This window comes from Lotus japonicus, chromosome 2, assembly GCF_012489685.1.
Source record: "Lotus japonicus ecotype B-129 chromosome 2, LjGifu_v1.2".
Classification (NCBI taxonomy): Eukaryota; Viridiplantae; Streptophyta; class Magnoliopsida; order Fabales; family Fabaceae; genus Lotus; species Lotus japonicus.
This window is the reverse complement of record NC_080042.1, coordinates 81,872,304-81,885,547: the sequence shown is the minus strand read 5'-3', so window position 1 is coordinate 81,885,547 and position 13,244 is coordinate 81,872,304. Positions and strand designations below refer to the sequence as shown.

The 13,244-nt window shown below is 35.1% G+C and overlaps 2 protein-coding genes across 4 annotated transcripts; both read right to left on the bottom strand.

Annotated features, from left to right (window-relative positions):
• Window positions 1-1,720: 1,720 nt before the first annotated feature.
• LOC130740222 (disease resistance protein RUN1-like) lies at window positions 1,721-6,645 on the bottom strand. 3 transcript variants are annotated; one of them, XR_009020085.1, is made up of 5 exons: window positions 6,110-6,645; window positions 4,785-5,886; window positions 4,403-4,693; window positions 2,915-4,248; window positions 1,721-2,243 (listed from the first exon to the last, which is right to left on the bottom strand). XR_009020085.1 is itself a non-coding variant. In XM_057592753.1 (5 exons), exons 1-5 carry the CDS (start codon window positions 6,592-6,594, stop codon window positions 3,224-3,226), a joined length of 2,721 nt encoding a protein of 906 aa, XP_057448736.1. In that variant the 5' UTR covers window positions 6,595-6,645; the 3' UTR covers window positions 3,088-3,223. The 3 variants fall into 3 exon arrangements, 2 of the variants coding, with proteins under 2 accessions (XP_057448735.1, XP_057448736.1); XM_057592753.1 differs by lacking the exon at window positions 1,721-2,243 and having other exon boundaries at window positions 3,088-3,244; window positions 3,427-4,248; XM_057592752.1 differs by lacking the exon at window positions 1,721-2,243 and having other exon boundaries at window positions 2,267-4,248.
• A 1,023-nt stretch (window positions 6,646-7,668) lies between these two features.
• LOC130740226 (uncharacterized) lies at window positions 7,669-12,333 on the bottom strand. The gene is made up of 3 exons (XM_057592756.1): window positions 12,118-12,333; window positions 10,880-11,384; window positions 7,669-8,285 (listed from the first exon to the last, which is right to left on the bottom strand). Exons 2-3 carry the CDS (start codon window positions 11,224-11,226, stop codon window positions 7,796-7,798), a joined length of 837 nt encoding a protein of 278 aa, XP_057448739.1. The 5' UTR covers window positions 11,227-11,384; window positions 12,118-12,333; the 3' UTR covers window positions 7,669-7,795.
• Between the last annotated feature and the right edge of the window lie 911 nt (window positions 12,334-13,244).

Sequence of the window (13,244 nt, the reverse complement as noted above, 5' to 3'; positions counted from 1 at the left end):
TGATATTAATATTAAAATTATTATCACTTTAAATATTTTTATTAGCTACAGTTATATATCATCTTAGAAATATAATATTTATTTTTATTTATTTTTATTAATATAATATTTATAATACTTGTGGTGCGCAGCGGTGTGGCGGGAATGGTGGCAGAAACCGCATACGTAAGTGTGAGGGAAAAATAAGTTTAGTGTTTTTATAAATATATAAGGGTAATGGTAGAATTTTAATAAAATAATAAGGATAAAAATGAGAATAAATTTAATAAGCTATAAGCTTTAAGCTATAAGCTACCTGAGATAGCTTATAGCTTAAAGCTTTAAGCTACTAAAATAAGCTCCTTCACCAAACACTTTTGAAGAGCTTTTAAGCTAGTCAAATAAGCTTTAAGCTAGTCAAATAAGCTATAAGCTAGCTGAAATGGCATGCCAAACATAGCCAAAAGGTGGGTTACGTGACCCCACCCCCTTTTCAATCAGACCACGTTTTTTTTTTCCTCCCACTTCCTTGCATAATCAATTTTATATAATATAATATGATAATGACAATTATAATAATTAAGCTCATAAACATTAAACGGGTTGTTTCAAGAATTAATCTCACCGTTACCGACTATGAGATACTTGGCCTCATGGTTAAGACAAGAAACATATTTTTATAATTAAATTAAAATTTAGAAGTTGGTTTTTGCATTTGGTTATGAAAATTGTTTAGCTTCAAATGTGTGAAAACATGGTAGATTAATTTCAAATAAATATAATGAGTTTTCAATATATTATAGCTCATCTTTTTTTTCCTTAACCAAGGTATCTCATAGCTGATAGTTGTGAGATTAATCTATCCTTCAATTGTTAGTGCATTAAGCGGTACTGCGGTAGAAGACTTACCAATAAGCTTTGGTTATTCATAAGAGTTTAAATCCGAACTTCTAATCACTTGCTTAAGGAATGAAGTGTTGAACCGCTACATGAGCTCATTTGGTTACTCATTCATCTCTTTAACTTACTACCTCTTTTAAGTAATTTCTCTTAATAATTAATTAAATAGAGATACATATATAACTAACAAAATAATAAACCTTAATTTTTTATGTATAAGAGATAAATAGAAATATTTGTATGCAACAATTGAAAAATAATAGAGAAAATAAGAAGACTTCTCAGCCAACAGTAACAAAGGTGCTTTGGTTTTCAGTGGGAGGTACTTATGATATACTTGAGTTAATGAGTGCTGTTTCGGTGAGAGGTACTTATGATATTATAGTCACCTTACCAAAAGTGCGAGTTTGATTTTCTTTGCGGCCTTTAAAATTTTAAGTTGATCGACAACCCTCCTCCCCAGGGCACTCCATGGCTAGTTGAGTATCTAGGCTCAGCGAACCCGCTCGCAGTAGTAGCGGTCAAATAATCAACTAGGCTAGGCCTGGAGTGCCCCTCCTTCCTAACATTTTTTTTTCATCCAAAAATGAATTAATGAACTGATCATGATTTTCTGCTGCAGAAGTAACCAGCAGCACATCAAGTTTCCAATCAAAGCACAATGGAGTGCCATTTTGCTTCTTATTATTTAGTCTGAATACTGATCCTATTAATTTTCAATCAGTTTACCTGAAGGGTGATGACGGATAAGAAAATGATCAAACAGCCTCCTATTCAAATTTTTGTAACAAGGACCAAAAATCAAATTCACTTTGTAATCATATGTATATTGCCACAGAAAAAAAAAAAATCAGAATTTCCTTGCTCCTTTCACAACCGATTCCCAAAGTCATTAGCTCATTCCACAACAAAATTGGTTTTTTTTTCTACCTTTTCACTTCAATTCAATGTACAGACATGTTCAATAAGAAACAAGGCTACCAAGGCAACAAGTTCCATACCAAAAAAGCATAACCTGCTCTACTTCAGTCTTGATCTAATCCATCATGAATTATCTGCAAGTTATTAACTTGAGAGTTCCCATATTTTGAAACTGCATAGGCATAAGATGCTACAATCCCCCCACAAGGACCACAAGAACAGCAACAAAGAGCTGAAAGCTAGCAAGTAATTCACCCCTGATCTCACTGTCAGCTGAATGACATGTGATACTGTTATTCCTTATCTAACAACCATCAGGAAGATGTGGTAACAGGCCTCAAGGTCCTTATTGTGTTGTTGAATGAAAGTAGAATAGATGATACTCTGCACAGAATGCAGCTGCAGCAATCAAACAAAGATCACCTTCCGGCAAGAGAAGAAATCTGTCTAAACAAAACAAAAATCACACTCAGATAAGGTTTAAAAGTGAGGAAAATAAAAATATACCTCAATGTGAATTTCAATATTTAACTATTTGAATTAGATCATAAAAGTAAAAATTAAAACAATCAACAATTCAACATAAAAGGAACAAGAACCATGTCGCAATTTTGAAAATCATGCCAACCCTCTCTTATTCATTGGTAAAAAAGAGAGGGCATCAAATTTGGGGGGCACCTCAGAGTCACCATAAAACAAAACTATCGATCAAATTGTATATCTGGCGATATTATGTCAGTTTGTCTCTCTGAAATTCTATATATTATATTACCAAGTATTGTTCAATTCCAGTGTTGTCAAATCGCGATCGCGGAAAATTGCGGCGAGGCCAAAATCCGCTATTGCGTTTAGCGGATAGCGTCGCGGGCAAATAGCGGTAACCCCATAGCGGTTAAAATAAGTAAAATATTATAAAAAAACAGCAGCTTATCAGACATCTATTGCAATACTAGAGCAGAGACATTTGAAATGAACAAATAAAAACTTGCTACATTTGATTCATGACAATCCATGAAAATGGGAAACAAATTACAGTATCATCATGCATAAAACAGAGTATTTGTAAATGCTTAAAAATATTAAAATAACAGAACCTTGCTGGATTAAGTCTTACCTGAAATGGATAAGAATTTGTTTGACAGAAATGTATCTGAAATGAAATTGCTAAGCTGCTTTTCCATGATTTAGCTCATCTGGTGACTCGTTTGTTAAGAGATTGCCCTCTAGAACAGACGAATTCCCATTGTGCTCCATACTGTGGATTAATTGATCCAAATCTTCCTCATATACCCACTTATACCCACACTTTTTCACCTCGACATGCAATTCTTGGGGATGCGTGTCAATAGATACAAATTCGACTAATTGATTCGAATTGATTAATCGTTCCCGAGGAAAATAGAGTAGCACCATGTGATCAAATTCAACTGTGATCAGATCTTTCCTGAAAAGTATCGGAATTTCATAACTGTCCCGCTCATGTTTCAAACAGTAAAACAGAGAATAAATTGGATCGTTCAAATTAGTTGGATCTTTATGCGTGACAAATGTAAAACAGCAAGCAAGACCAATCCAATTTTGGTTCCGCATAGCGGGAGATGAATCCACCCGTATTGAATTACCCACATTTTGCTCGCTGAACCACCTTGGAATTTCACCTCCAGGAATAACAATTTCACCCTTAGCAGATTGGATCATCCAAGAAAAAACGATTCTATAAAAGCTCTTTGTCAGACATAATTTGGGGCAGTTGAAAATATACAATCTTGCCCAATCGACCTGTCTCTCGCTCTGACTTCTTGATGGGAGCTCAGGCAAATATCTCAACTCCTTACAATGCTCCAAGTTCAACCATCTAAGTTTTGAAAGTTGTTTAATGCTACAAGGTAGTGTAACAAAATGGTTTCCATCCAAAATTAAGACTTCTAAAGAGTGTAACAACCCAATAGCATCAGGGATCTGAACAAGATTGCAGAAGCTTAGGTCAAGCCATTTCAAACATGGGAAACGAGGCAAATAAGGCAGCAATGAACGAACTGAATCTTCATGTCTCCGAGAATGGATGGGGAACTTTAGAAATCTGTAGAAGGATGAAGATGGCTTCCTTTGGATACTACCTTCATTTATTTCAACCTTCTCCTCCAAGTGTTCTGCATCCCTCTGTTTCTCTAACAGATTATTCCTAAGTAATTTTGAGCAGCCAGAAAGATATAGACCTTCAAGAGAACTGAGATGAAAAATGCTACTGGGAATGCTGACTAGATTTATACAATCCTTCAAGTTCAAACCGACAAGCTTTCTTAGGGTGCCAATGGACTCATTGATCCGCACAAGTTTTATGCATCCTTCAAGATTCAGGGACTCAAGATTTGGGGCCTCCGTAAAATCCGGTAGCTTAATAAGACTTCTGGAGTCAGAGAGATTCATACGTTTTAAACTGTGTAGAGGCTGCGGTGAATGACAATAGTAGGAAACAAAATTAATAATCCTTTCTTTTTGTTTCTTTAAGTAACTCAGAAAGAGGAAAGTAAATAAGATAATTTGTCTTTTTATTCATACACTTAAAGAAAATACAAAATTAAAAAATAGTAATTTGCAATACCTTTGTGCCTTCCCACAGTTGTTTGATGCTACTACGAGGCATGATCAATTCAACAAGTTTATCTGGTTGAAAACTTGGTGGCAAACACTTGAAAGGATAATTTTTCAAATGAAGGTATCCTAATTCATTTGAAAGATGATTGAGACTTCCTAAAAAGTTCACATTCTCATCCTTAAAAATCAGCAGCTTAAGGTGGCTCATTTTTGACAAAGTATCCGCCTTCATGGTTGTATCTAGAAACTTGTGTTTCCATGATTGTTCAATAACTATGGCTTGAAGAGTCTCTGTCGTCTACATTGCAAAGAAGAGATAAAATTTTAGACTTTGAAATTATAAATTATAGAAAAAAATCGATATAAAATTTTGTTAAAGAAAAATTTACCTTATTTTCTAACATAACCTTGTGGAAATTCTTGTAGTCCCACAGCCTACTCCACTTCCATGGCTCTTCTGGAAATTTTTCTCTAACAATATTTTTGCCCAGCTCTTTCAACAAGTCATGCATTTTAAAAATCTCATGATCATCAACTACGAGTAGTGATTTATCAATGAGAACTTTTATACCAATTTCAGGAAAAAATCCACGAAAATCTAGAACTTCCTTCACATATTCTCGTGATTTTTTATTAAAGAAACAAGAAATATCTAAAAATATTTCCTTTTCGGTATCCTTCAATGCATCAAAACTTATTCGAAGAACATCCATAACATCTTTTTCTGGATATTCTCTCAGTCTAGCCAATGCACTTCTCCATTCATCAACATTCCGGCCAAACAAAAATGAACCCAACACATTTATTGCTAATGGCAAGCGGCCAGCATATTCCAAGACTTCATTCGCCAAGTCAATGTATTCATCACTCATTACATCATCACATTTGAAAGCTTTTCTGCAAAACAATTGAAGAGCATCTTGACTTTTCAAGAGTTGAACTTTGTAAACTTCATCCACTGGATACTCTCTCAAGATATGTTCATCCCTAGAAATTATGATGATTCTACTTCCAGCACCTAGAGATCCACGTTTCAAAGCCAATTTGTACAGCTGCTTCACTTCATCGACATTATAAAGAACTATGAGGGCCTTTTTGTGGCATAGTCTAGTTTGCATCAAATTAGTTGTCATTGGAAGATTATACAACTGAAGATTTTCCTCATTTAGAGTTTGACTAAGAATTTGTTTTTGAGCCTCCATTGCACTCTGCTCCCTAAGAAGTTTACTTATATCATCAATAAAACAGGTCGCATCAAATTGGTTAGAGATTCTCTGATACAAAAAAGTAGCAAGAGTCGACTTTCCTAGTCCACCCATTCCACAAATCCCTAGCACTCGAACATCACCATTTGAGTCCAAAACCAGAAGTTTTTCTAATTCTTTCAATGGTGACTGTATCCCAACTACATCATCCGGTATAGTTGAAAACTTGTGACTCAATGTGTCTGTTACTTGTTTAATTACTTCTCCAATCTGTGCATCTTGTGGCCTAAAAGATCAAAAGACAAAAATACTGAATATTTGCTTGACATCCCTAAACATAATACATAATATATATATGAAAAGACATAATATTTTATTTTAATGAAATTATTAGAACTCACTTTCAACAACACAAAATTGGCATTTAAAAAGGCATAAACTATGGCAAATGCTTCTGTAATTAATTAAAAAATATTCAATGAAACCATTGAAATTTGATTGAAACTTACTTATTTGTTACATCCCATCCAGAGAGATCGGCCACTTGTGCTAGAGCTTTCCTCCATCTTTGAACCATTTGTAAATCTTCTTTGAATCTTTCTTCATGCTTCAGAAAAGCTTCTCCATAATTTCCGCTTTGTTTCCGCACCTCAGATGGAGTCACATCACAGAAAACAGGCAGAACAGTCTGCCTCTTTCCTTCAATGCAATCAGCAATTTTTGCCAGTTCTTGCAAGCACCATGTGGAAGAAGCATAGTATTTTGAGAAGACCACAATCAGAATTTGTGATCCTTCAATTGCTTGTATAAGCTCAGTGGATATATTTTTACCTTTTCTTAGCATGGTGTCATCTTTGAAAGTAACAAAGCCTTTTCCATAGAGAGCACCAAAAAGATGATCAGTGAAGTTGTTTCTTGTGTCTTCACCTCTAAAGCTCACAAACACATCATATTTCCATATCATCGGAGTTGAAGAGCTGCTTTGGATTTCCATTGCAAAAGTGCAAACTAAGTTGTTGAAGATTGATTACTAAGCAAACACAGTCTGTTTAGAAATGGAGAAATAGTGGATAAGTGAAGCACCTTATGAGAAACCCAAGTTTTAATCTTTTTTTGTTTACTTTTCTTAGGAAAGTGACAAGAATTTTCTCAGGAAAGTTGTAAGAAGGAAACCATGAAAAGGACTTGTGAGCAACGACTTACTGTTACACTCGATCATTGGTCTCCTACTACGCCTTACATCCACACATATTCTATCGTCTTCTACTCTAATATTGTTAGGTGAGGATACTTCTATTTTTCTTGGAAAATATTACTTTTCACACATGCTCTGTTTGAGTGTAAAATTTCAGTCCTAATAATTATAAGGGACTGAAAAAAAAAGTTGCTTGATTAAAAGATGAAGAAACATGCTAGTGTACGTCAATTAAAGAAGGAATTTGCTACGTAGTTGTAAAAATAAAATAAAATAAGCACAGAATATAAACAATGACTGACGAGTTAGGACTTAGGAAAACACTTATAGTTAAATTTCTTTGCAACTTGGCCGACAAAATAATTTTCCTCCCTTCCCCTTGATTTCCTGTCTCATCCACTAGAGTGGAAAACACTGTTTTCCAGCCAACTTCCTTCCTCTTAACTTCCTTCTATTCAATTAAGTTCTGTAGAAACAGAACTTAATAGTAGAAAAATAAAAGAGGAAAAAGTTGGTAAAAATGACATGAAGGTTAAAATTAGTGTGAATATATCATAATTGACTTTTTCTTCAAGCTTTGATCGATGTCAATGAAAGGAAACAATGCTCATTCAAGATATAATTATATTAAAGCAGCACATCAAGTTTCTAATCAATTAAGGCACAATGGCATGGTTTTTTGCTTTTTTATTAGTTAGTCTGATAATGATCCTAATAATTTTCAATGAGTTTAACAGAGGAAAATACACCAAATGCCATCACAAAGGAGACCGTGATGACAGGTGAGAAAATGATCCAAGGGCCTCACCATTCCAAATTCTGTGACCAAAATTCAAATTCACTTTGTGATCATATATATAAGTCATTAGCTCATTCCACAACAAAAATGGTTTTTTTTACCTTTTCACTTCAATGTACAGACTACAGACATGTGCTATAAGAAACAAGGCTACCAACAAGTTCCATAAAGAGAAACCAAAAAAGCATAACCTACTCTACTTCAGTCTTGATCTAATCCTTCCTGAATTATGTGCAAGTTAGTAACTTGAGAGTTCCCATATTTTGAAGCTGCATAAGCATAGGATGCTAAAGTTCCCACAAAGACCACAAGAACAGCAACAAAGAGCTGAAAGCTAGCAAGCAATTCGCCCCGAACCTCACTGTCATCTGAATGACATGTGATACTATTATCCCTTATCTTACAACCATCCGGTAGCATGGGGCCATAAAGAACAAAGGCAGTCTGATAGAACCAGATGCCTTGCAGTGTTATAGCAATGCCTTTACATAAATCCACTGGAAAACTGGTTGGCAAAAGGGCTCCAGCAACTGAGGATAAAATGCACAGCCCTATCAGGTAGACAAGGAGGGTGTGGTAACAGCCTTCAAGGCCCTTATGTGTTGTTGAATGAAAGTAGAATAGAAGATATTCTGTGCAGAATGCTGCAGCAGCAATCAGACAAAGAGCACCTTCTGGCAAAGGAACAAATCTGTGTAAAGAACAAGACATGTTAAGATGCTAAAAAGAGAATTGGTAATCACATTCAGATAAGGTTTCAAGTTCAACCCTAATAGACTACGGGTTGTGTTAGGACCCGAAAATCCTAACAGGGAAATCGGTAGAGAAAAGAGGACAAAAAGGAATATTTTTGGTATTTTATTATAAAAGACTGGAAAATAAAGATAGATAAGAACTAAGAGGCCGGTTCCTCTTAGAACCAAGAGGCTGGTTCCTCTTCAATAGGGCTGGTTCCCTTAACAACTCAATAAATCAATCCATGATTCTAACCTAAGGAGGGCACTCCTATTTATAATAACCTAATCCTAATAAGATAACTTAACCTCTAAGAAATAAAGAAGATATCCTAACCAAAATAAAAGATAACATCCTAAAATACAATATTAGTTCCTAAAACAAAAGATAGAATCCTAAATTAAAATAAATTAAATCCTAATATAATTAATCCTAACAGGTTGTGATGTCAAATATGCGTAGATATATTGAGAACCTAATAGATTGAAGAGGAAAGGTTTGAGGCAATTGAACAAAGCAAGCAGTGTTGAACATTTGAGAACCTAATTACAGAGTGTGCATGAAGGATGTGTCACATCCTCATGATTTGTGAGAGAACCTTTGCCTTCTTATTCAGCTAATTTCTCATGGATATTTTTCATATCTTATCTGAATATCCCTTAAGCACACTAAATAAGATAAATTCAGGCAAACAGCATAATTATTAGCCCCCTCACAATGCAAAGATATCTTTATAAATTTAATAGCATCTTAGCTTTACGCTTCACCGAAATCAGCAATTAGCCCAGAGCAAACCAAACACAACTATTTTTTTCCTCAACTTGCTTTCTTTGAAAACTGTATGTGAAGTACATTGTACCACAAGCAAAGGATGCATAATTTACACATCATCACTAACTTTTACAACGCAGCAGGGAACACTAGGCTGCTTAAGAAACTAATGTAATTAGTGGACACACAGAAGGAAACATAATCAATTTGTGAGAATGCCAATTTAAATAACAATAAGGGAAAAGAAGTAGCTTCTTTGTTCAGCTATGGGAGAATGGACTTATTGGAGCTTAACTAGATAACTTGTGGCTTTCAATTGTTATCAGTAGCATGGTGGACTTGGAAATAATAACATGAAGTAGGCAGCAGAACAAAAATGAAAACAAAAACAATTTGGCAAGAAAAATAGCATACAATTACAAACTTGGCTCTAAGCCCATTTGGCAATAAGAGACATGCTACCCGCTCCTAGCAAAAGAGATAAATTGGACCCTAATCGAAGACTACCACTTTTTTGCATCCTTGGACTCATGAAATCAATTGCAAGAAGATCTACAAGTGCCATACATATGGCATATCTATCTTAGAATCTAACTTCTTTCATTTGTTTTAAACAATACCCTTAGAGCCTAATTTCATTTCAATGTAACTTGGTACATTGTGAGATTACAACATTGTCACTAAACTGCTAGAGCTTCATTACACTGCTCTACCTTTAGTTTAAATTCCAAAATTAAATAGGGTGAAAAAATTCATTAAAATAAAAGTTTTAAGTTCCTTAACCCCTAGCAAGGAAACAAATAATAGAATCGTGTTGTGAATAGATGACCACCATGGGCCAAGCCCATATTTCTTTGTCTCACTTGTAGCTCCCTAAGGCTATAAATAAAGGATGATGCATCAAGCATCAAGCACCTCCAATTCCACAATATTTCTTGTCTCACTCTTGCATTCTCTCTTCTCCCCTCTCCCTTTTACTATTTTCTTAACAGATCAGACATTATTCTTTGTTTTAACACTATAGAAAGGAGGGGGGAAATATTTTGAACAATTAGTGTATAATATAGTAATATACTGGACCCGGAACGCGTGTTGAGACCCAAATATCTACCTAAACCAACAGAGATCCACCTCAAAGTTATGTCAGCATGGGAGTCTTGACAATGATTTATGTGAATCTTGACATCATGTGGCTGACGGGACTTTGAGGTGATAGCGCTAATTGGTTTGGATTGATTCCGGTTTCATGATTTCCACCAAGAATATGGGTTTTTCTATCATTGAGGTGGGACCTTTGGTTGGTTTGGATGGATCTAGGGTATCGACACTAAGTGTTAAGAAAGGAAAGACATAAAAAAACGGCAACTAAAAATCTTCATAATAATGTGTTTGGATTCCCAAAAGACTGAGGACCCAAAGCACATTTGAACTAGAAGCTACTCAGGTGAACTTATGTGACAACTTACGCGCTTGTGGTGGATGCTAATGTGGATGCAAACAAGCATATAATGTATCACTTTTGTCCTCTAAAACCCTATCTAGAGCACTTAGTTTCAATATCATAATGCCTTTTGTAGGTACTGTGTCCTCTCACCTTTCACATTCAACCTTTTTTACAGCGATAGGAGATTTGAGGGCAATTCAGAGATAAACAGTCGTAATCCTTTAACGATAAATGCATTTAAATCATATCAGCATAATTAATCCTATCTAAGTAGGTACGGGAGATTGGTGAATGGCTTTAAACAAGGAAAAAAATTTAGAAAATGAGGAACTAACCTGGTCTTTTCGGTAAGTATGATAACAACACCCAAGATGAAAAACATAAAAAGCATTCCCGAGTGCTCAAAGTCATTCATGTGAGAGGGGTTAAGGACTCCACCAACAAATATCTTGAGGTGAGTTGAATAGAAGAGCTCGATGCACATGTCAATAAAAGCGCCAATTGCAATAACATAGAGCTCCAGGTGCTTGAGCCTCCCATTAAACCCCGGTACAGGATTCCAAACCCGGACTCGAAATGTCTTAGGATTGCGCCAGTATCTCACCACAGAGCACCATATATGCCACACACCAACTACAAAAAACAATGTCCCTGGCAAAGCATGACCCTTGAAAGACCCCATGTTTATGCTTGATTTTTACTACTCCCAATCTCCGGACCGGATATCTCTCTCTATTACTCAATCAACTTGGCTCCTGAATTATCTTTTTAGCTGTACAAAGCAGACAGATGATCTATGAAATATGAAAGATGTCCTCTCTATGAAACTGCAAATTAATCCTGTTTTGAACAAAGGCACTGTCAGATCTCAAAACTCGAATAAGCCATAGAATTCAAAGTTCAAAGTCAAACAACTAAAGTTCGTAGTTTCCGTGTATGCTCTCTCTGGTGTGCTATGACATTGTTAAAAAAAGCTTCACTTTTACAACTGGACCCAATTAGACAACCTTCCAAAAATCTATTCCACACCCCTTGAATTTTCCCTAGAAAAAAACAAAGCTAAGTTTTGCTAATTATGCAATCCTAGTCCAGTTCTGGTTCAACCCTTCTAGAAATTCACTTGAAAAAGACTGATTTTCAGAGTCAACTTCAATCTTCCATTTTCCAATAAGAAAAAAAAAACCCTCAAATACCTCTTTATGGAAACAAGTTCAATTTTTTGACAATAAGGAAAATTGGATCCAAGTCACATATCCCCACCAGAAAATCAAAATTAAATGCAGAAAATTTTCCAGCAGACCCAGTTAAAAAAATGGGAACTTGAACCCAAATAAAATCCTCAGTCAATAAGAAAAATTCATAGCAATGAGATCCATCAACAACTGAGTAAAAATTCACCTTGTATCAAAAACCCAACAAAGTTGAATTTAATCCATATTGTAATGATGAGTAAATCAGAAATAGAGACAGAATATAAAAGATGAATAATTAAGCACTTTATGTATGGTGTGAATAATGGGGTTCCAAAAGTGATAATAATAAAACAATAATCATGAGAGGGTCTTTTACTTACGATAGTAGTGTTTGGTTTGGATGCTGAGAACGATGAGAGAGAAAGAGTTGAGGGTTGTGGTGGTGACGGTGAGGGATCTGAGAACGATGGCTATTCGGTTCAGTGGAGGCTGAGGCTGAGGAGAAGAAACGACTAGTTCAATTCAATTGCCAGAAGAAAATGATATCTCAGTGAGTGAGTAGTTTTGCTTGCATACCCAGTTGGGTACGTCACAATATTAACATTAAATGGTATGTAATGATATATAATAATAATAGATTACACTCTCGCAGCATAAAAATTAATCTCTAATGATTGTAAGATAAATCTCGCACTGAAATTTTTTTATAGGCAGATGTTAGATGCTAGTAATGTTAGTAAATTAGTCTTCTCAGGGTTTCAACTCTGGACCCTTCACTCATTATTTCACTCAACCACTATGTCTCTAACTCTTACCACTTGAGTTATGCTTCGAGTAGTAAGAGATGCGTGGCATATGAGTTGGCTAAAAAAATCCAAAAATTAATTTAAAAAATGTAAAAATATGAGTCTCTTAAAAAGAAATTACATGAGTGAGAAATCAAAACCAATGTTTTTTCATATTTTCATTTATTCATATTCAATTTTTTGATTTTTTTTCTATATATTAGGTATCATCATCATCCGAGTTCATTTTAGTATAAGTGGAAAATGAAATGTGAATATATCTTTATCCTACTTTTTTATTAGGGAAAAGATCAAAGTGGGTCCCGGGGGAAGCAAACCAATTTGGACTTTGGAATTGGATTATTGTGTGTTGTGCTGGATTTTATCTCCATCCCTTTGTATTTTTGGTATTTTATATCCTGTAGTTTGGAAGAACGTGTATGATAATGTTAATGTTAACGTGTCTCGTGATCGGAAGAACATGTATGTTAACGTTTGATAGTTTTGTTTTCCTGCTTTCACATGGTAGTGACACTCAATAACGGTGGGCGATCATGCTTCATGACCAGGAAATACAATTTTTTTTATGATAATTAATTCGTGAAGAATATTTACTTCTGGAATAATTCACATTTTTTAGGTTCATATTACTGGTTAGATCCATAGGCAATCCATCGCCACTATCGGAATCGAACCGAAGACCATAACATGCTCTAGCCTCT

Bases quoted from the DNA above. Each gene is read 5' to 3' on its own strand.
- LOC130740226 (XM_057592756.1), bottom strand. From the start codon at position 11,226: ATGGGGTCTTTCAAGGGTCATGCTTTGCCAGGGACATTGTTTTTTGTA. The intron at 8,286-10,879 runs GTTAGTTCCTCA...TTCTTTACACAG, and splicing joins ATACTTACCGAAAAGACCAG to ATTTGTTCCTTTGCCAGAAG.
- LOC130740222 (XM_057592752.1), bottom strand. From the start codon at position 6,594: ATGGAAATCCAAAGCAGCTCTTCAACTCCGATGATATGGAAATATGAT. The intron at 5,887-6,109 runs GTAAGTTTCAAT...TTGATCTTTTAG, and splicing joins GGATGGGATGTAACAAATAA to GCCACAAGATGCACAGATTG. The intron at 4,249-4,402 runs GTATTGCAAATT...CATTCACCGCAG, and splicing joins AACTGTGGGAAGGCACAAAG to CCTCTACACAGTTTAAAACG.